Genomic DNA, 24,799 nt, shown 5'->3' with positions numbered 1-24,799 from the left:
CTTTTGATATAATGGACAGAACCAAACTTTTTCCTCTACATTTTCATCATTCTTGACAGATTTTCCAAATTTTTTGAAAGAAGGAGTATAAAATTTTTTAACAGTTGCTCTTGCTAATATATTAGTTTCGACATAATGAAAACTATCTCCCCAAACTTTATGCCCTAATTCTATTTCACGCAAAATGGCTGCGTATAAAGCTTTTATTGTAGAAAACTCATATGATCCGCTGAGATACATTAGCCTTTTCAATAGATCTAAACGTGCTTCTTTTTCTACTTTTTTTGTTGATGAATTTGTTATAATCTCTAGTTCCCCAGCTACAAATAAATTCATGTTTAAAGAATCATAACTAACTTTCGAACTGACATGCTCAAATCTCAAGTATGCTTGCGGATATTTTTGTCTGTGTTTAACATTATCAGATGACTTAGCAGAAATGCCAGATTTCTTTTTTGAATGTTTCTTGTGTTTTCTATTAGAAGAGCTGGTAGAACTACTATCATCACTTGAGTCAGTACTTTCTGACTCCTTTACTATTTGTTTTTTAGATTTTTTCTTTTTTAATTTTTTCTTTTTCTTTTGTGTACTTGAAGGTTCGTCCGACTCTGAATCAGAACCTTCAATTTCAGTCTTTTTCAAACTTTTATGTTTGTCTTTCTTATTTACAGAATCGTCATTTTCCGACTCAGAACTATCTATATCTGACGAATTTATTGAGGATTCAGAACATAATCCTGTTTCTTTTAAAGTTTTCTTTGCCTTTGAACGTAGTTTTTTGTCTTTTCTCAAATCTTGTAAAGAAACTTTGTTGTCAACTAAAATACTCTCACCTCTTAGTTCTGCTACCTCTTTTTTCTTCCTATCCACCTTTTTTCTCATCTTAGCGACGAGTGCCTCCTTCTGGAGTTGTTCTTGCTCCTGTACAAGGGATTTATACTCACATTCTAGGAGCTGTAATGTATCCTCACTTGTCAACCTTGGTCGAGCGCCCTCTGTTGGTGGAATACAACTAGAGATACCTGAAGGATTTTCTGCTGTGTCGACTTCGAATCCAGTCTCACTCATCTGTTTGTAATCATGTCTTACAGTTGACCTACTGGTTTTCCTACTTTCTGAACCAGACATTTTCACAAATGTTCGAATTTTTTCCAAAATAAATGTTTCAAATAAACAAATGTTTTTGTTATTTGGAGAATTCCAATAAATTTCCGAAATCCTTTCGATTTTTCTACATTATCTTTGATTGACTAAATAAATAAAATTCAATTTCGACGAAATAATTTCTGTATAAGAAAACTAAATTTTTTCGACGTGATCTGACCAAAGAAAAATACAGAATGAAGAAAGTTAACATAAAGGAAATTATGCTTTACTAAACTGACCTATCAAAATTGTATAAAGAGAACCAATCAAAATAAATTTTGAAGAATATAAGCCAATCAGAAGAAATCAACAAGTTTTGGATTTACTTGATTTTGATAGAGAAAAATGTTTGGTTCTCAATAATTAACCGATTTTAATGAAACAATAAAATCGCCCCCATTAAAGGAAATTTTTGTTTATTATTCAGCCACTTAGACTTCAAGTTTGCTTACAGCATAATACAAATGTGTTTTTAAAGCTAACTATAAGGTGTTTATTGTCTAGTTGCTATGTAAATAGACAAATTTGGGAGTAGGTCAACAGTAAAATCAAAATATTGATAGAATATGCAGGCAATCAATTACACAGTTAATTTACATGTACAAATGTCAGATTTTAACCGTATAGATGAAGTAATAGAAGTATGGCAACAGTTGGCCTATCGCATTTGGAGCCACTGGCTCAAACTTTGACTAAAGTGGCTCAAAAAATCTCGAGTGGCGAAACATTATTGCTCCACATATATTTTCATTTTTTCCCCACGTTGTTATTGTGCATTTGATCCGGAAGCGTAGTTCCCGTTTCGCGCCTCTCGGATATTCTCCCAGGTAGATAAAACCGATAGCAATTAATCAGCTGATGAGATGACGCATGTCTTGACAGGTGTTTGTTTGTTTGTTTTGGGTTTAACGCCGTTTTTCAACAGTATTTCAGTCATGTAGCGGTGAGCAGTTAACCTAACCAGTGTTCCTGGGTTCTGTACCAGTACAAACCTGTTCTCCACAAGTAACTGCCAACTTCCCCACATGAATTACCAGAGGTGGAGGACGAATGATGTCAGACACAATGTCTTTTATCAAATCGTCACGGAGAACATACGCCCCGCCCGGGGATCGAACTCTCGACCCCGCGATCCGTAGACCAACGCTCTCCCTACTGAGCTAAGCGGGCGGGTTTATTACATAATGTTGTGACATGTGTGTGCGAGTTAACTGGAGCCGGGGAGACGGATGCGATCAGTTATTAAAGAAAGCACGTTTTCAATGGAAATGTTTGAAGTATCCGCTGATGTTTATTTTAATTGATCCAATTGTCGATGACCAAACCAATTTTATTGATCAATTAACGGCGACCCATTTGTTTTAAATGGCTGTTTTCCCGATAATTTTTCCAGTTCTTTGTACGAGATTAACTTAATCAGATAATATTTAGGGTAACTGCAATAATTATCCGACATTTTAAAATCATTTCAAACTTTTGTTTCAATTTCCGCCGTGTTTTGTAATTGCAGCATGATCGACACCTCGTGTCAGTTTTGTTGTTCACAGTTTGATCTCGGTTGGAGTTGATACTCAATATTTAATTACTTAGTATCGTACATGTAATATCTATGATTTTTATATTTCTTTCAGCAAAATAATGTTGAATTTACATTAAATTAAAATTATATAAGGGAAAAATCAACAACAAACAAACACCCGATTTTTAACGGAATGTAACGGCAATCTTAAATTTTAGCGTAGACAATTAGCGCGGAGAGTAGTTGTAATAACGGTATGTTCAGTAATATGATGAAAGTATAATGACATCATGAAAATGTATTCAGATTTGCACTAGAAGAAACTTGCTATGAATTCAAATGAAAAACAAAGAAACAGAACATTATTCCTGTTTGTTTATATAACATGCTTATGATTAATAAATATATACTGTCTGATTTATGATTGCAGTCATTATTTTTGTCTTGCAAGTTTTCTTTATCAGAAATATCATAAAATGTTAGGTTCTGCATAAAGATTGTATTGTACACTTACAAAAGAGACATTTGTAACCAAAAACCATGGAAATGAATACCTTTTGTTTGTTCTAGACAAAGGTGTGCAATGCGCAGAATGCACCCTGTCCCATTTTTAACAGTACTCTGCCCTTTTAAGAGTTCTTGAAAAATCCCTATAAATGTACATCTTTCTGTTTAAAAGAGTCTGTTGATAGTTGAAAGTTGATATAAGATGAATATCAGATTGTGTTGTTAATAAGCATGCTAATTTTAATTTTGTATCATCATTGATAAAAAGACTTAAAATTGTTATTTATTTATTTGTTATAAGAAAAAATAAAACACAAAGATATGACATTTACATAGATAGTAAGTGTAATAAGTATTATGTTGTTTATTTTATACACATATCCCTTCTTTATGCATACAAAACAGACCACTTCTTCAAAGAAATGGATTGGCTCCAAAGTGGTAGACATGTTTCAATATCTAAATGTTTATTTTATCATATTCATCAATCTTTTATTCATAGAGCAACAAATATATTCTCTATTTTGCAGATGGAATCAACTAAAATGGCTTCTGATTACTTGAAAATGTATGGTGAATTCCCAGGTCCATATTTACCATGCCCCACTTTGTGTAATACTAGTATGTAGTGGATGTGTTTGAAAACTATCTTTCTTCATAAATCAAAAATATTTTCCTTGATTACAGGCCAAAATATTTGGAAATTGTGCATTTTGGTTGAAATTATGCTAATTACTTGTAGAGCATTTCCATGAAAATATAGGAGTCACAGCCGGACTATGGGAAACCGGGTTAAAAGAGAAAACCGTGAACAAAAATGATGATTAGCTTATACAATGTTTAGATCTTGAATTATAAAGGAGTAATCAGTATGAATAAATGGGTTAGCCAGGACGACTCTATGTGGACGACTCTATGTAGGACGGTTCTAGTGTGTTGGGACAGGTCGCTGATGTAACAAAATTTGTTAAACAAAGTTGTAACAACGAATTTGTCCAAAACATTGCGATAATTGTTTACGTTTCCGGTTTCTATTCGCCGAGTTACCGTGTGCAAAAATCACGCGAGATCGTGACAGGGAACCAATCACAATGCAGAGAAAGAGCTGCTAAATTTAGAAGCAGTATAGTTTTCCCTAAACTCGAGAAATCGAGAGGCCCTCGGCGGGTGAAACATCCGTTTCGTACCTCAAATTCTTTCATAAACACAGTAAACTTGAAGCACTGTTCAGCGTTTCTAAATTTTTCTTTCTTTTTTTCATTTCAAACCAGAATATTCGTGCTTGTCCGTGGACAAACGGAATGAAAAAACTCACTTGTCCGCCGTAAAAAAGTCCCGAGTCGGACAAGTCAGACATAGGAATTCATCACCCCTGTTTCATATACTCCGACGTTTTATCAAAGTTGTAAATTTCCCGGTAGAGCTTTTCGCAAAATATCTTGCGGAAAGTTTTACAAGTTCACAGTTGAAGGGACTAAAAAGTGAAAGGTAAATACCAACAATGGACAAAGAAACCTATTTTACACATCCAGCCGAGCGCACGGCAGGTGTCATATTTACCTCCACATTATCCAGTCTAGGCCGATACTGCTGGAAACAGTACCAATTTAAGCATATCACCCAGCATTGAACACTAGTCGGGATATCAGCCGCGACCGAGAATCGAACCCGAACCGCTGGCGTTGTAGCCCAGCCTACTAACCACTGCGCCACTGACTCTCTTATATACTTTATATATTTGGACCGACGTAATTTCATCTTATGTGGTTTTGACTTTTACTATATCTCTATCGTAGTGTCCACTTTCGCTCCTTGTCACTATTGTATTTCGACTTTCGCAATGACAGTTTCGACCATCATTATCCTTGATGAGAATTTCATCATCATCATAGGGGCCTTCAGGGCCGAGTGGTTAATGTCACCGACTTCGAATCACTTGCCCCTCACCAATGTGAGTTCGAGCCTCACTCGGGGCGTTGATTCTTCTTGTGAGGAAGCCATCCAGCTGACTTACTGAAGGTCGGTGGCTCTGCCAAGGTGCCCGCTCCTGTTGAAATTATGTACGGAGGGGCGCCTGGGGTCTTCCTCCACCATCAAAGCCGGAAAGTCGTCACTTGACCTTTAATTGTGTTGGTGCGATGTTAAACACACCCTCTCACCTCGCCCAAAAAATATCACCATCATCGTCGCTTCGCCTTACTGTTGCGCAAGTGAAAATCAATAATTTTACGAAAAAATCTACATAAGCCCTGCAGAGTGACTAACCATTAAGGCTAGCGTGTCATAAAGTTGCTCCCAAGTTATATTGCGCTTTCATCATTTTAGTCTCGTGTTTTCGACCTTCCCTATCGCAGTTTGGAGCTATGTACCTTCTTTACCTTAGCAATCAGGGTAAAGGTTAAGAAGGAGATTTGATGTGCATTATTAATTGGTCCCTATGTGTGTTTTCTTGCAACTGGTCGTTCCAAAACGGTTCCCAACTATGATCCTCTAGTAGTTTTTCGTCTACGTTTTCTATAATACTTTATATTTGCACTGATTTTTATTACAAATACATCTGTAAATTTATACATTATTTGAATGAACTTGGCTGTGGGAACATGGCTTCTCCTGGTGGATCTTAGTCCGTGTTTGTTTAAAATAGAGTGCCACTGTACAATTTTTTGTAACAGTAATATATGATAATTTTATTTCAAAGGAATGGTGTATTATTTTCAGTTAAGTAAAATGCTCTCTCTTAGAAATCATTTCAAATTATAGTGCGGAGATAACAATTAAGAAACACAGCTATTTAAGACTATATAAGTACATACTGGGTGGTATAGAAGTACAATGTAGTTACGCGGACAAGGTAAATTCCGACAAATCAAGGGCCATCCACTGAAAATTACTGAACCGGAACAATTAGGTTTGGCACTTATCACACGTGTAATGTAAGCTGGAAATCTGCCCAATAATATAAGAGAAGTCGCCAAAACAACATAAGATTTGACGAACCAAAGGCCATAACTCCATTGCAAATCTGAATATGCCGACAATATGCAATGCGCCTGAAGGCGTCAGAGGATTTGCGTGGACAAATGTTGACGACAGACAGAGCTATATCAGTATGTTATCTCCTACCACAGGTTGGAGACATAATACCTTACAGGGACGAGAACCGTGGTTGCATAATTACTGAATAAAACAATAAATTCTATGACGTTTTTTATGCTGTTTTACACTGTTGATTATTTTCCTTGGCTTTGTAGTTTATTACTGAAATCAAATCAGGAGTCTGTTCTGGACATTTTAATAATTATGTTCCGGAGATAACAATTACATTTCAAAAACTCATTATTGAATTTGAGGTCATATTTTATCAAATCAATTCCGCATACATGCCTCAACTTTATCTAATATTCAATAGTATTTTAATGACTTAATTCATCTTTGTAGAATGATCCCGTTCCCCTATTGACTGATACATTTTTCATCAAGTGCTAGAAAATTATATGTTGTAAACGCAATTGTGGAGACGATTTAGAGGCTTTCCTAAGAGGTTCGAGTCCTGGTTACTCTCGTTGTGGTGTATCTTTGGGCAAGGCACTTAACACCGATTGCCTTAGTCGGCCAAGCTGTAAATGGATGCCAGTAAATTACTGAAGGTAAGGTATAATTGGTTTAACTGTTCTTAAGATATAGTCATTTAAAAGCCCTACCAAATATATATTCATTGTTGCAAGAAGTGGCGGTAAATAAAATTTACCTCTTCTCTTCTATCTCTCATTCTTCTTTCTCTTCTTTCTTTTTCTTCTCTTCTCTGTTTTTTCGTTCTCTCTTTTCTTCATTTTTATTTTTGTTATTATGCATCCCATTGGAAATAAGCTTTTAAATGGGTTATCCATAGGTCCCTGGCATTCTCAAAACACATGACCAAAAGTTATTAAACCCAGTAGGCATTTGACGTCGGTTAGACGTCGTATAGACGTCGGACCCCGACGTCGGATTAACGTTGGATTTTGGTTGGATTTGCAAACCGTTTAGACGTCGGATCCTGACGTTGGCTAGACGTCGCAATCCGACCATTTTCCAACCTAAATCTAACCACTTTTCAACCAAAATCTGACCAAATTTTCAACGTAATTTACAATCAAACAAGTAATCAACACATGTATTTTATCATCTTTATTTCATATTATGGCGACGTAAGTCTAATATAATAAGTCCAAAAAGTAATACAGTAATTGAAACTTTCAAGTTTCGTCATTTTTGTATAATTCTTCAACTCCGCCAACATTTCCACCTGGAATGTATAAAATTTGACAGTTCCATTATTTAACATATACAAATATACTAGTGCTATTACTAAGAGCATAATTAATACGTGCCAAACAAATATGTAATATTTTAAATTCTATGAAAAAAAAATATTCTATAACTTCGTAAAATGTAATTAAATGCAATTGCTTTTTAAAGTAACAAACAAAAATAAGTCAATTTTTAAAAAAAAATACGGAATATAAATCAGTATAACTTTTAAAATAAGTATAATTTTTAAAAATCTGTTACTCACGTTGCGGATCCTTCCCTTTGTGTAAAGTATTTATAAACTTGCTCTATCTTATCCCAATATAAATATCAAATTACAGGAAGACTGTGTAAACCGATGCAGGCTTATCTCGCGAATGTGTGACTAATAGACAACATGTGTAGAAGAGAAGATCTATGTGAATTTAGAATAATTTATACATGTGTATAGAATGCATTTTTATCTTGAACAGTTTAAAGTTCGTGAAAAAATCCGTCTCCGAAAATAGACAATCCCATGCGATATTGTAACATAATTAATATAATGTTTGTTGTGAGAATGAACTATTATTAATAAGCGCATGTCCAGGCCCCGTGTTCACAAAACATTTTTCGGTCTCAGCTGAGTTTGAGTTTGAAATTTTAATATCAATTTTACTATAACTTCAACACTTAATTCCAAATGAAACTGACCATCAATACTGAAAAGTCATTTGAAAATAGTTATAAACTTAAAATTTAGTTTTAAACATGCTATTTAAATACAAATGACAAATAAAGTTTCATTATCAAACTCAGCTGAGACTGAAAATGTTTTGTGAACACGGGGCCAGGCCTTTATGAAAACAAGTAAATATCTTTAAACTATACTAGCAAAATTATACCAGTTAGTTTTATAACTAAAAACATTTATCAGACTTTCTATCCAACCTAATTCCAACGTCTTCTAGACGTCTAAGTCTGACGTCTATTAGACGTCGTGGATATGACGTTGGTTAGACGTTGGATTCAGGTCGCCGACGTCGCGACCAAAATCCAACGTCTAACCAACGTCGGTACGACGTCAGGTGTTTACTGGGAAGGTATGCTTTTATGTGCAGTGTTATGTGCTAAAGTGCCAATATGGATGATATCTTATGATAATTAGTCATTATCTTTTTAGATTTTTGGTCTGTGATTTTCTTCTCGTATTTGTTTTTATTCAGTGGCGCAGACCTAAATGTCAATAATGTAGTAACTATTAGACACCTATTTACCTTTATGAAAATTTAGGTAAGATAAGAAATTTAAGGATGTACGAGCGTTTTTTATTTTTTTTTTTTTTTTCAGGATATCCGCCATTTTGAAAAATATTTCTTCCAATATTTCTTTCTAACAAAATGTATGCCAAAAAATAATGCTTAATAGTTAAAACATTGCTAATAATGTGTCATTTAACGAAACAGATTCAACTTGTTGCGAAGAAAAATTTTCAACCTTATTTTTGGCTGGCATTTGACTAAAATTTATGATGTACATAGGGGTAGGTGTCATTAATTTCAAAAATCTATTTAAGTAGACCAGGTTTGGTTCTAAGCTAAACTGAAATTAAAGTTTTCAACATAGCACTCTATGTTATCTATATAGGAAGTATAAATTCAGACAAAATTAACTAAAAATATCAAATTCACCAGTTTCTGTTTGTTTTTTTTTTCTAAATGTATCTCTTAGATGCATTGTGACCCAAACAGTTTTCCTTCCATTTTGAAACATTTTGTGTGTCATTATCTAAAGCGGCAAAATATGTTTAAAATTTTGTCAATTTTTATGTAGAGATACGATTTTTTCCATTGAAAAATAAGTGGGTGGGGTGATTATGCCAACATGTGAAAAAAATGAAAGAAGTTTGATAGTGACATTTATGCTTATATATTACTGATATCAACTTGTATTCATAGTAACCTGTAAGACCTGAAATCCCTATACCTTTGTGTAGAATATTATTTGTTATATAAAGTGCCCCTTTTTCAGTTTTTTTTTTTTAATTTCAGAAATGTGTAAACACTGGGTGAAGAAAATCCATATCAAATAAAAGCGAGTGCGATGATATGTGCTTTCTCTGTCCTTATTTTTCTTAGAAACTATTCTTCAAGCTCACAGAGTATTCATGAAAAAATTCTTAACTGTAGAAAAAAAATGATCTTATAACCTTTTAACTTGTATGGTTTTAGTGTGAAGTGTAGCCGTTTCAACTTTGCTACAATACAATACAATAAGTTTTATTTCAAGTCGGCAAGACACAAACATATGAAACATAAGCTCTGATGAGCTTTTTAAACGGCCATTAACAAATATATGTGGGGTCAACAAGGATATAAATAGCTGTAAAAGAAAATATTAGTATATATATCACCTAAAAGTACACAAATTAAGCACATCTAAAGCTGTGGAAAAGCTGCTGATCCTAGCCATAGGTTTAAAAACTTCTATAAGAATTTCATGTAAATAGAAAACTGAATTAGCAAAACAAGCACAAAAGTGCGACGGAAAAGAAAAATGGTTTTAAGACATCAATTATCCCCTCAAATCAGATTTGAAAGGAAACGATCAGCAACTGTCTCACAGAGAGCAAATACATTAAATATAATATTTAGGAACATAGTAAAACAATCAGTGAAATCATATAAAAAAATGCGACACATATAAAAACAGAAAGGATATTATGAGGTCATGCAATAAGTTACCGTGCATAAAACAAAACAATAATTGCCTAAAAATGAGCAGTGTAATTGCTGACTGTAAAGTTGCACAAACTATTACAAAAGCAAGCACAAAACAAAAAATAAAAAGCACAAAATGATATGCGAAACTATTACAAAAGCAAGCACAAAATAAGCACAGAGTAATAAACACAAATCATATGCAAATGAGACAAACAAAAGGAGAAGCAAACTGCAAAATAAGGAATACTAAGGCACAGAACAACTTATATAATAAATAATTAATATTATTTAGGAATACGCATCTGTGCTGTGATTAAATTAGAAAAAGAGAAAAATATCAATTTAGTTTGACGAGGAGTTACAGGCAATACATCTACTGTACAGTTTTGACCATTCCAACAAGACATAAGAGATTTAAATTGATTAAAGTTAGAATAAGTTCTGTAGCTTTCTGGTAATTTCAAATAGCATTGAAAAGGCCAAATATATATTTTGTTTTCCGTGCGTTTTCCGTTGTGTTTGTTTTTGCACCTAGGACTACATTACTTCTTTCTGGAGTTTTATTCGGTGAAGACTCTAAAATAGTTTCGACTGAATAATCCCAAACCCGGAAGTTGGATTTATTTTTCAATTCAATCAAGAATTTTCTGCAAATATTTACGAAAGATGGCAGACGGCCGACTGGCACAGGATTTGTCTACACCTGGATTTGATTCCGAACATTGTGAGTAAAATATCTGACGTTAGTGACAGTATTTAACTAATGTATTCTCGTTAATATCTCAAAGTTAAAGTTTAGTAATCTGAATTTCGGACGAACTGCCGTCGGATAAATTATATTTAAACTTTAGTACTAACTGGTTTGTTTTAAAAATTGCATGTTACAGTGCGTAAATTAGTATTTTACGTTAATATTATACAGAAATTCTATGCTTGTCTTTTCATACATAGTGGCACAGACACTTGTGGGTCAGCTAATCTGACACTGCCAACCTTCAGCCAATACCTTTTAAAACAAACTGAGCACATGTCTGGATCATACAACAACTTCTGTTACCATTTCAAAATGCATGTTTAAAAAAACTCCCATATTCTATCAATGCTCAGAAAAATAAAAGACAACTTACTCCGAGAATTTTAAATGTACAAATAGCTTGTCCAAGGAATACGAGAATAGATCCCAACTTGATGTTGCGCAGTCAGTTGCTTCAGAGCCGGGACACAGATGATATCGTCAGTGGTTATATTAAAATTACCCTCTGTAAAAATCAACTACCATGGTGGCCGAGAGGGTAAAGGCGCTCCATGGCTTCAGGATTTTTTTTCGAATGTTTTTATAGCCATTATTCGGCTATATTCCAAACGCCAAAAAGTATGTATTTTTCCCAAAATGAGTGCAAAAATTCCCAATCTACATTTCTGAAAAAAATTGCATCAAAATTGCACAAACATTGGCCAAATTATGGACAATTTTGTAATGGAAGTATGTTAAAGAGGTTGTACAGTGTGAAACAAGTGTATGAGAAAGTGTTTAAGCACATCCTTACTATATCCTATGAGACTAAATATTTCCCAATTTTGAACATTTGCACGTAAAAATTCCCAATTTTTGGGGGTATAGGCTATGTTCCCAAATTAGCTGGAAAAAACCCTGGGTTTAGTAAACTCTGTTTTTGTTGGGGCCGCGGGTTCGCTCCGTGCTATGGACAATCATTTTTTTCTCTTTATTTATGTAATAATTCCATATTCGTTTTTAACGATATAATCTCAGGAAAAAAAACATTTAAAAAAAGAAAAAAAAAGATTTCCATAGCGCAGAGCGAACTCTCGGCCTCTACAAAAACAGGGTTTACTAAACCAGCCCCTGTACCCTCTCGGCCACCACGGACAATATCGTCTGTGTCACGTCTATGTTTGTAGCGATTGACTATGCAACATCAAGCTGGGATCTGTTCTCGTATTCCTTGGACAAGCTATTTGTATTGAAAATGCTCGGGGTAAGTTTAGTTTTTCTGAGCATTGATAGAATATGGGAGTTTTTTTAGACATGTTGAAATAGTAACAGAAGTTGTTGTATGATCAGGACATGTGCTCAGTTTGTTTTAAAAGATGAAAATATATTGGCTGAAGGTTGGCAGGGGTGGATTAGGAGGGGGAAGGATGCTGTCCCCCAAGTGTCTGTGAGTAGCGGTAGTTCTTGCTACCATAACTTAACTGACACTATTTTTATCAAATTTTTAGACTAGAGGTCTGGTAATTCTATAAATAAACATCAGACTTCAATATTTTACGATTTTGACATTTCACAGGGCTGTGGAAATCCCAATATTTTTCACTTGTCCACGGACAAACGAGACTTAAAAATCTACTTGTCCGCAGTCAAAACTTACTTGCCCGGATTTTCAACATTTTAGCATGCAAATAATTCTTTATTTTTGACAATAATCTACAAGTAGTAACAAAAGCAAACATAATAAAGTGTAATACTGTAGCTGTTTTAAAAATAAGCTGTTTAGCTTGTGTTCGTCAGTGAGGCCATAGAACATTCAACAGAAATACCAGAAATACCTAAAAGACTGCTCATCATGCCATGTGAGAAAGCATGACACTTCCTGACTGTTAGAACAAAAAAAACACATGAAACTTCCTGACTGGTACTAGCTAGCTCATTGTGCTTTGACTGTTGACTTCCATTTTTGTTTGCAGACAAAGTTGTAACAGCGATAATTGTTTAGGTTTCTGGTTTCTATTCGCCGAGTTACCGTGTGCAAAAAATCACGTGAGATGGTGACAGGGAACCAATCAAAATGCAGAGAAAGCGCTGCTAAATTTAGACGCAGTATGGTTTTCTCAAAACTGGAGAAATTGAGAGGCCCTCGGTGGGTGAAACATCCGTTTCGTACCTCAAATTCTTTCATAAACACCATGAACTTGAAGCACTGTTCAGCGTTTCTAAATTTTTCTTCCCTTTTTTCATTTCAAACCAGAAAATTTGTGCTTGTCCGTGGACAAACGGAATGCAAAAACTCACTTTTCCGCCGTAAAAAAGTCCCGAGTCGGACAAGTCAGACATAAGAATTCCACACCCCTGTTTCATATAGTCTGACGTTTTATCAAAGTTATAAATTTCCCGGTAGAGCTTTTCGCAAAATATCTTGCGGAAGTTTTTACAAGTTCACAGTTGAAGGGACTAAAAAGTGAAAGGTAAATACCAACAATGGACAAAGAAACCTATTTTACACATCCATTGAACAATTACTGTCTTGTAAACTGAAATTACCGAAGATCTGTCCAGACTTTGAAAGTGAAATTTACATCCATTCACTTTTGCAACACAACACAAAACTGTCAAATTTTATTTATTATAAAGAATGACTTTAGAATGATTAAAAAATACGGCCAATTACTAAGGTATGGTCTATGTAGTGTGCATATGATTATAACCGATGGGTGTTACCAGCATTTATTTGTTGTATATTTAATTAAAATTTATTTCATTAAGTTATAAGTTCATATCAAAGTAGTTTAGAAGGCTGGTCCACATGCATTCGGCAGTACAAATGCGTTAAATAATGGCCCAGATTTTTTACTAGTGCCGTAGGTTAAACTTATTTGTTTTCATATAAGCATGTATAATTGAGTCTTTATATTTTTTGAGTGTTGTATTATATGATTGTTGGTGATATTTAATTAGATTATGCTAGAATAGTCTGCGTAATGCGTCGGGGAAGTGATTGGTGGTGCAGTTTTAATTTAATATATCATGTGTTTGAGAGTTTTCCATTACACTTCAGTAAAGTAAGGTTAAAATTTTTGCTATGCAAATGGCTGTCATTCGATTAAACTTGTCTGCATATTGCATTTTCCATATTCTAGAACAGGTACGAGACTTTAATACTAGACAACAGACTGGTTATATGTTACAGCAGAACAGGTAGCTTTTTATTGGAAAACGCACTGGACCATTCAGTCAGATCAGTGTTATTTGGGCTCTTTGTAAACAAAAAGTTACATTGATAAAATGACCACTTCTAGTACTAAAAGAGGTTGCAGGAAAACATTGTTGCAGCACAAACAAACAATATAGAGGGAGAGCACATACAGTGCTTTAGGGTATAGCGAATTTAATGGTATAGAGGATAGGTTGGTAGATATGGTATATAAACCATAATCTGCATTGGCATGCAGATTGACATTCTGACATGTATTTTAAATGTTTGCTTGTTGTGTTATTTTTCATAATTATGTCATCAAATGAAAATCGAAGCTATCCTTTACTGACTTACTCAGTGTGTATGTAAAAAACATCAGTGAACAGACATGCAGTTTATAACCCATTTGAGTTATTGCTTGTACTTTCATAACTTGTTTCAGTTATCATAAAATATTACAAAGCCCTCCTGTGCCAATTCCTCATTTTGAATGAGACTAATGCAATTATTTCCTGAATCCTTGACCTTTTATCCTTCCAGCTATGCAGTAAAATTTTAAACCGTCAGGGCTGTAACTGTTTCAAGTTATTGCAGTTTATAACCCATTTGAGTTATTGCTTGTACTTTCATAACTTGTTTCAGTTATCATAAAATATTACAAAGCCCTCCTGTGCCAATTCCTCATTTTGAATGAGACTAATGCAATTATTTCCTGAATCCTTGACCTTTTATCCTTCCAGCTATGCAGTAAAATTTTAAACAGTCAGGGCTGTAACTGTTTCAAGTTATTGCAGTTTATAACCCATTTGAATTATTGCTTATACTTTCATAACTTGTTTCAGTTTATCATAAAATATCACAAAGCCCTCCTGTGCCAATTCCTCATTTTGAATGAGACTAATGCAATTATTTCCTGAATCCTTGAACTTTTATCCTTCCAGCTATGCAGTAAACTTTTTTACGCAAGGCTGATAATGTTTTACGCAAAAGTTTTAAAGCTATAAAACGCTTAACATCCCATTATGCTTATCAGGTCATGAACAGACTAAAAGAGAATTGGATTAACCACAGTTTGCTACTAATTTCACTTTAAAGGTTATTTGTGAGAACAGCAAAAAGACTTCTTTTGAATAACTTACCTGAGTTAACTATATTTTATAACTAATACAGGTTATAAAGTGCTTGCATTGTGTTGAAAAAGTAACTGAAATAGCTTACATAACTTAAAACAGTCACACCTCTGACTAAAACAGTGCATATGTAAACAATGGCATAGAGAGAAAAAAACACATGAATTTCTATTAAAAGTTGAATGTTTTGCAAAGAATAGCTGTTTTCTGTCTGATATTATATACAGAAACAAAAAAACTAAATTTCATTTTTAGCTGGACTTATACGAAGTATGGAGAGCTATCCTACTCGACCCAGCGTCAGCGTCCTTCCGCGTCCGCACTCTGGTTAAAGTTTTGATGCACTTTATCTTTGTTATTACTTGATGGATTAACTTCAAACTTGAAATAGTTGTTCCTCATCATCACCAACATCATATGGCACAAGGGTCATAACTCTGTCACCAATATTTCATGAAGTATTCCGCCTTTTTACGTAGAATTTCAGATTAAAGTTTTGGTGCACTTTCACTTTATCTCAGTTATTACTAAATGGATTTGATTCAGACTTAAAATAGTTGTTCAACATCATCACTCACATCATATGACACAAGGGCCATTTCACTCTTGCACCAGTATTTCATGAATTATTCAACCCTTTTTACTTGGAATTTCAGGTTAAAGTTTTGGTGCACTTTCACTTTATCTCAGGTATTACTAAATGGATTTGATTCAAACTGAAAGTAGTTGTTCCACATCATCTCCTACATCATATGACACAAGTTCCATAACTCTGGTATGAATATTTAATGAATTATCCCCCCTTTTACTTAGAATTTCGGGTTAAAGTTTTGATGCACTGTCCTTCTATCTCAGTTATTACTGAATGGATTTGATTCAAACTTAAAATAGTTGTTCAACATCACCATTCACATCGTATGATACAAGGCCATATCTCTTACACCAGTATTTTATGAATTATCACCCCTTTTTGTGCCCCCCCACCCCATGAGTGGTGGGGGCATATAGATTTGGTCTTGTCCGTCCGTCCGAAGTTCGTGAAGCGCCTAGCTCGAAAAGTATTTGATATAAATTGATGAAACCTTGCATGAGTCTTAATCATGATATGAACTTGCGCACCTCCTATTTTTCATCTAGCTTCATCCCTATTTTCAGAGTTACGTCCCCTGAAATAGTCAAAAGTGCACATATTTACCTTGTGACAGGCCTAGCTCAAAAAGTATTTGATATAGATTGATGAAACCTTGCATGAGTCTTAATCATGATATGAACTTATATGTGCACCTCCTATTTTTCATCTGGCTTTGCCCCCTATTTTTAGAGTTATGGCCCCTGAAATAGTCAAAAATGCACATTTTCACCTTGTGACACGCCTAGCTCAAAGAGTATTTGATATAGATTCTAATTTCATGAAACCTCGCATGAGTCTTAATCATGATATGAACTTGCGCACCTCCTATTTTTCATCTGGCTCCGCCCCCTATTTTTAATCCCCCGCCGTGGTGGAGGGATTATAGGAATGGTCTGCGTCCGTCCGTCTTTCCGTCCGTAACAAAATAGTGTCTGGTCCATATCTCCTAAACCCCTTGAAGGATTTTCATGAAACTTAGGTCAAATGATCACCTCATCAAGACGATGTGCAGAACCCAATGAGTCAGCCATGTCGGTTCAAGGTCAAGGTCACAACTCAAGGTCAAATGTTTGAGCCTGCCATTTTGTGACTGCTCTATATCACCTGAACCCCTTGAAGGAATTTTATAAAACTTGGGTCAAATGATCACCTCATCAAGACGATGTGCAGAACCCATGAGTCAGCCATGCCGGCTCAAGGTCAAGGTCACAACTCAAGGTCAAAGGTTTGAGCCTTCCATTTTGTGTCCGCTCTATATCTCTTAAACCCCTTGAAGGAATTTTATAAAACTTGGGTCAAATGATCACCTCATCAAGACGATGTGCAGAACCCATGAGTCAGTCATGCCGGCTCAAGGTCAAGGCTACTTAGGGTCAAAGGTTTGAACCTTCCATTTTGTGTCCGCTCTATATCTCCTAAACCCCTTGAAGGATTTTCATCAAACTTGGGTCAAATGATCACCTCATCAAGGCGATGTGCAGAACTTATGAGTCAGCCAAGTCAGATCAAGGTCAATGTCACAACTGAAGATCAAAGGTTTGAGCCTTCCATTTCGTGTCCGCTCTATATCTCCTAAACCCCTTGAAGGAATTTTATAAAACTTGGGTCAAATGATTACCTCATCAGAACGATGTGCAGAAATTATGAGTCAACCATGCCAGCTCAAGGTCAAGGTCACAACTAAGGGTCGAAGGTTTGAGCCTTCCATTTGGTGTCCACTCTGTATCTCCTTAACCCCTTGAAGGATTTTCATCAAACTTGGGTCAAGTGATCACCTCATCAAGAACTCATGAGTCAGCCATGTCAACTCAAGGTCAAGGTCACAACTGAAGGTCAAAGGTTTCAGCTCTGTATCTCCTAAACCCCTTAAAGGATTTTCATGAAACTTTGGTCAAATGATCACCTCATCAAGACGTTGTGCAGAATTCATGAGTCAGCCATGTCAGTTCATGGTCAAGGTCACAGCTAAAATCAAAGGTTTTACCCTTTCGCTATCCATAGCAGTGGCGGGGGATTTAGCTGTCTTTCAGACTGCCTTGTCAGAGTTATAATGGCCCTGAAATAGTCAAAAATGCACATTTTCACCATGTAGCATGCCTAGCTCAAAAGTATTTGATATAGATTCATGAAACCTTGCATGAGTCTTAATCATGATATGAACTTGCCCACCTCCTATTTTTCATTGGGTCCGCCCCCTATTTTTAGAGTTATGGCCCCTGAAATAGTCAAAAATGTACATTTTCACCTTGTGATGCACCTAGCTCAAAAAGTATTTAATATAAATGGTTGAAAACTTGCATAAGTCTTTATCATGATATAAACTTGCACACCTCTAATTTTTTGGCTGGCTCCACCCCCTTTTTAGCTCACCTGTCACGAAATGACAATGTGAGCTATTGTGACCTCTTGATGTCCGTCGTGCGTTGTCCGTCGTGCGTCAACAATTTGTAAAAATATCTTCTTCTTGAAAACCACTGGACAGAATTACACCAAACTTCACAGGAATGATCCTTGGGTGGCCCCCTTTCAAAATTGTTCAAAGAATTGAATTCCATGGAAAACTCTGGTTGCCATGGCAACCGAAAGGAAAAACTTTAAAAATCTTCTTCTCAAAAACCAGAAGCCCTAGAGCTTAGATATTTGGTGTGAAGCATTGCTTAGTGGACCTCTACCAAGTTTGTTCAAATCATGACCCCGGGGTCAAAATTGACCCTGCCCCAGGGGTCACTTGATTTTACATAGGAAAATCTTAAAAAATCTTCTTCTCAAAAAGCAGAAGCCCTAGAGCTTAGATATTTGACATGTAGCATTGCCTAGTGGACCTCTACTAAATTGGTTCAAATCATGACCTCGGGATCAAAATTGACCCCGCCCCAGTGGTCGCTTGATTTTACATATGAAAATCTTCAAAATTTTTTAAAAAATAAACCAGAAGGCCTAGAGCTTAAAAGTTGGACATGTAGCATTGCCTAGTGGACCTCTACAAAATTTGTTTAAATCATGACCCCCGGGGTCAAAATTGACCCCGTCCCAGGGGTCACTTGATTTTACATAGGAAAATCTTAAAAAATCTTCTTCTCAAAAACCAGAAGCCCTAGAGCTTAGATATATGGTGTGAAGCATTGCCTAGTGGACTTCTACCAAGTTTGTTCAAATCATGACCCGGGTTCAAAATTGACCAGGTTTTTTTTTCGGCCGTTTTTATAGCCGTTATTCGGCTATATTCCCAATGCCAAAAAGTATGTATTTTTCCCAAAATGAATGCAAAAATTTCCCGATCTACATTCTGAAAAAAAAAATCATCAAAATTGCACAAATATTGTCCAAGTTATTGACAATTTCGTAATGGATATATGTTAAAGTCTCAAAGATGTTCTACAATGTGAAACAAGTGTATGAGAAAGTGCTTACACACATCCTTACTATATCCTGTGGGACTAAATATTTCCCAGTTTGGAACAATTACGCGTCAAAATTCCCGATTCTGGGGGTATAGGCTTTGTTCCCAAATTAACTAGAAAAAACCCTGTTGACCCCGCCCCAGAGGTTACTTGATTGTACATAGGAAAATCTTAAAAGATCTTCTTCTCAAAAAGCATAAGCCCTGGAGCTTAGATATTTGACATGTAGCATTGCCTAGTGGACCTCTACTAAAGTTGTTCAAATCATGACCCCGGGATCAAAATTGACCCCGCCCCAGGGGTCACTTGATTTTACATATGAAAATCTTCAAAAAATTTCTAAAAATTATCCAGAAGGCCTAGAGCTTAGATATTTCACATGTAATGTTGCCTAGTGGACCTCTACAAAATTTGTTTAAATCATGGCCCTCTGGGTCAAAATTGGCCCTGTCGCCGGGGTCACTTGATTTGACGTATGAAAATCTTCAAAAATTTTCTAAAAATAAACCAGAAGGCCTAGATCTTAGATACTTCTACTAAAATTATTAAAATCATGACCCCGGGGTCAAAATTGACCCCGCCCTAGGGGTAACTTGATTTTACATATGAAAATCTTCAAAATTTTTCTAAAAATAAACCAGAAGGCCTAGAGCTTAGATATTTCACATGTAGCATGGCCTTATGGACCTCTACTACAGTTGTTCAAATCCTGACCCCCGGGGTCAAAATTTACCCCGCCCCAGTGGTCACTTGATTTTACATATAAAAATCTTCAAACATTTTCTAAAAATAAACCAGAAGGCCTAGATCTTAGATATTTGACATGTAGCATTGCCTAGTAGACTTCTACAAAATTTGTTCAAATCATGACCCCCAGGGGCAAATTGGCTCTGCCCCATGGGGTTACTTGATTGTACATAGAAAAATCTTCAAAATTTTCTAAAAAAGACCCCCAGAAGGCCTAGAGCTTAGATATTTGACATGTAGCATTGCCTAATGGACCTCTACAAAATCTTGACCCCCCCCCCCCCCCCAGGTCAAATTGACCCAGCCCCAGGGTCACTTGATTGTGCATAGGGAAATCTTCATAAATTTGCTAAAAATAAACCAGAAGGCCTAGATCTTAAAGCTTTAGCTAAGAAATTTGTTCAAGCAAACAACTCTACTCAGGTGAGCGATATAGGGCCATCAAGGCCCTCTTGTTAGCTCACCTGAGCACAAAGTGCTCAGGGTGAGGTATTGTGATCACTCACCGTCCGGCGTCCGTCCGTCCGTCCGTCCACACTTTCCTTTAAACAACATCTCCTCCTAAACCAACAGGCCAATTTTGATGAAACTTCACAGGGTTGTTCCTTGGATGGTCTTCTTTAAAAATTGTTCAAAGAATTGAATTCCATACAGAATTCTGGTTGCCATGGCAACCAAAAGGAAAAACTTTAAAAATCTTCTTCTCAAAAACCAGAAGCCCTAGAGCTTAGATATTTGGTGTGAAGCATTGCCTTAGTGGACCTCTACCAAGTTTGTTCAAATCATGACCCCGGGTCAAATTGACCCTGCCCCAGGGGTCACTTGATTTTACATAGGAAATCTTAAAAATCTTCTTCTCAAAAAGCAGAAGCCCTAGGCTTAGATATTTGACATGTAGCATGCCTAGTGGCCTTTACTAAATTGTTCAATCATGACCTCGGATCAAATGACCCGCCCCAGTGGTCCTTGATTTACATATGAAAATCTTCAAATTTTTTAAAATAAACCAGAAGCCTAAGCTTAAAAGTTGACATGTAGCATTGCCTAGTGGACCTCTACAAAATTTGTTTAATCATGACCCCGGGGTCAAATTGACCCGTCCAGGGGTCACTTGATTTACATAGAAATCTTAAAAATTTCTTCTCAAAAACCAGAAGCCTAGAGCTTAGATATATGGTGTGAAGCATTGCCTAGTGGACTTCTACCAAGTTTGTTCAAATCATGACCCGGTTCAAATTGACCAGGGTTTTTTTCGCCGTTTTTATAGCCGTATTCGGCTATATTCCAATGCAAAAAGTATGTATTTTTCCCAAATGAATGCAAAAATTTCCGATCTACATTCTGAAAAAAAAAATCATCAATTGCACAAATATTGTCCAAGTTATTGACAATTTCGTATGGATAATGTTAAGTCTCAAAGATGTTCTACAAGTGAAACAAGTGTATGAGAAAGTGCTTACACACATCCTTACTATATCTGTGGCACTAATATTTCCAGTTTGGAACAATTACGCTCAAAATTCCGATTCTGGGGTATAGGCTTTGTTCCAAATTAACTAGAAAAAACCCTGTTGACCCGCCCCAGAGGTACTTGATTGTAATAGAAAATCTTAAAAATCTTCTTCTCAAAAACCAGAAGCCTGAGAGCTTAGATATTTGACTGTAGCATTGCCTAGTGGACCTCTACTAAAGTTGTTCAAATCATGACCCCGGGTCAAAATTGACCCCGCCCCAGGGGTCACTTGATTTTACATAGGAAAATCTTCAAAAAATTTCTAAAAACCAGAAGCCCTAGAGCTTAGATATTTGACATGTAGCATTGCCTAGTGGACCTCTACAAAATTGTTTCAAATCATGACCCCGGGTCAAAATTGCCTCGCCCAGGGGTCACTTGATTTTACATAGGAAAATCTTCAAAAATTTCTAAAAATAAACCAGAAGTTAGGCTTAGAATCTTAGCATGCCTATGCTCTACAAATTGTTCAAATCATGACCCCGGGTCAAAATTGACCCCCCCAGGGGTACTTGATTTTACATAGAAAATCTTCAAAATTTTCTAAAATAAACCAGAAGGCCTAGGCTTAGATATTTACATGTAGCATGCCTATAGACTTTTACAAAATTTTCAAATCTGACCCCGGGGTCAAATTGACCCCGCCCCATGGGATTACTTGATTGTACATAGAAAAATCTTCAAAATAAACCAGAAGGCCTAGAGCTTAGATATTTCATGTAGCATTGCCTAGTGACCTCTACAAAATTTGTTCAAATCATGACCCCCGGGGTTAAATTGACCCACCCCAGGGGTCACTTGATTTGTACATAGGAAAATCTTCAAAAAATTTCTAAAAATAAACCAGAAGGCTAGATCTTAGATATTTGACATGTAGCATTGCCTAGTGACTTCTACAAAATTTGTTCAATCATTACCTCCGGGTCAAATTGACCCCACCCCATGGGGTTATTTGTTTAGCTTTAGCAAAGAATTTTTTTCAAGAAAGCAATTAAACTCAGGTGAGCGATATAGGGCCATCATGGCCCTCTTGTTTTAAAGTTATGACTCCTGAAATAGTAAAAAAATGCACTTCTTCACCAAATTATGTGCCTAGCTCAAAAAGTATTAGATGTAAATTCAGGAAACCTTGCTGGAGTCTTTATCATGATGTGACCTTGCACACTTGGCATTCTTCTTGAGAATTTTAGCTCTAATTACAGAGTTATGGCCCTTGAAATAGCCAAAATATAGATTGTTTTGTTTGTGATGCTCATAACTCAAAAAGTAAAGGGCCTAGAATAATAAATCCTTTGCACAAAATGTTTGTTGGGGCGATACCCCAAATGTACCAGTGGGGGCACACCCTGTGTCCTACAGACACATGCTAGTTACTTATAATTTCAGGTTTAAGTTTAGATGCTCTTTCAATATATCTCATTTGTTACTGAATGGATTTGATTCAAACTTAAGAAATAGTTGTTCCACCTTATCACCCACATCAAATGACACAAGGTCTATAACTCTGGCACCAATTTTTAGCTCACCTGAGCCAAAGGCTCATGGCGAGCTTATGTGACTGCTCAATGTCCGTCGTCAGTCGTGCGTCTGTCAACATTTTCTAAAAAAATCTTCTTGAAAACCACTGGGCAGAATTACACCAAACTTCACAGGGATGATCCTTGGGTGGTCCCCTTTTAAAATATTTCAAAGAATTTAATTCCATGCAGAACTCTCAGGTTGCCATGGCAACCGAAAGGAAAAAACTTAAAAAATCTTCTTGTCCAAAACCTTAAGGCGTAGAGCGTTGATATTTAGCATGTGACATCATCTTATGGTCCTCTGTCAAGATTGTTAAAATTTTGCGCATGGGTTGAAAAGACGCCCCGCCCTGGGGGTCACAAGTTTTACATAGACTTATATAGTAAATTTTTTTAAAAATCTTCTTGTCTAAAACCACATAACCTAGGCCTTTGATATTTTGTATGTAGCATTGCCTTGTGGTCCTCTACCAAACTTATTCAAATTATGCCCCTGGGGTGAAAAACGGCCCTGCCCCAGGGGTCACAAGTTTTACATAGACTTATAGTAAAAAACTACAAATCTTCTTGTCTAAAACCACTTGACCTAGGCCTTTGATATTTTGTTTGTAGCATTGCCTTGTGTTCCTCTACCAAAGTTGTTCAAATTATGCCCTTGGGGTGAAAAGAGGCCCTGCCCCAGGGGGTCTCATGTTTTACATAGACTTATATAGGAAAAAAATCTTCTTGCCTGAAACTGCAAGGCCTAGGCATTTGATAATATTAAGTATGTTGCTTTTCCTAGTGTTTCTCTACCAAAATTATTCAAATTATGTCCCTAGGGTGAAAAGAGGCCCTGCCCTGGGGGTACCAAGTTAAACATAGACTTATATAGGAAAGAAATTAAGGATCTTCTTGTCTGAAAGTTCAAGGCCTAGGCATTTGATGTTTGGTGTGTAACATTGCCTGCTGGATCTCAAACAAGTTTTTTTCAAATTATGTCCCTTGGGTGAAAAGAGGTCCCGCTCTGGTTATGATTATGAGTTACATAAGAAAAAATACTTAAAAAATTATCAGGTCATATAACCTAGACTGTTTAATTATAATTACCTGATGACCCAAGCGATTAGGGATCACTTGACTGTGACCTTGACCTACTTTCTTGTTTATTAAGATACAGCCTTGAAATTTGGATGACATGTACAGTTTTGCACACCAATTTCAAAACTGTCTTTCAGTGACCATGAATGTGACCTACTGACCTACTTTCTAATATTTTAGCATCAGTTTGTCATTTGAAACATGTGGCTCATATTACTCAAGTGAGCGATTCAGAGTCATCAGGACCCTCTTGTTCATGAATTATGCCCCCTTTTACTTAGAATTAAAGGTTAATTTTGATGCATTTTCACTATATCTCAGTTATTACAAAATATTTTTGATTCAGCCAGACACAAGGTGCATCACTCTTGCAATTATGCTCTCTTTTTGCTTAGAATTATACTTATTTAATGTTTTGATACACTTGAAACTTATCTCTCTTAATACTTAATACTTTTGACACAAACTCAAGCTATTATCCAATATCTTCATCCACATTGGAGTCATTAAACACTCCAGTGACACCTCTAGCTTCATCAAATACATGTATGCCCAATTTAACTATCCAGCATCAAAATAGTGGAGCGCGCTGTCTCTTGTGACTGCTCTTGTTAGACATCATGTAACTATGTCGGAGACTTATGAAAATGAGAAGTCTCAGTTCCTTGGAGTGTTCCTAGT

At 36.0% G+C, this 24,799-nt stretch overlaps 1 protein-coding gene across 1 annotated transcript in view; it reads left to right on the top strand.

The window, feature by feature from the left end:
- The first annotated feature begins 10,738 nt into the window (after positions 1-10,738).
- Positions 10,739-24,799, top strand: part of LOC123527866 (exocyst complex component 8-like) — a 51,595-nt gene continuing 37,534 nt past the window's right edge. The window contains exon 1 of the mRNA XM_053522655.1: positions 10,739-10,888. Coding sequence (XP_053378630.1) covers positions 10,831-10,888 — 58 coding nt within the window. The 5' untranslated portion in view covers positions 10,739-10,830. The remainder of the gene's footprint in view (positions 10,889-24,799) is intronic.

Source organism: Mercenaria mercenaria, chromosome 14 (assembly GCF_021730395.1).
Source record: "Mercenaria mercenaria strain notata chromosome 14, MADL_Memer_1, whole genome shotgun sequence".
In the NCBI taxonomy this organism is placed as follows: Eukaryota; Metazoa; Mollusca; class Bivalvia; order Venerida; family Veneridae; genus Mercenaria; species Mercenaria mercenaria.
Note: the sequence above shows the minus strand (reverse complement) of the source record. Positions and strands in the feature narration are given on the sequence as shown.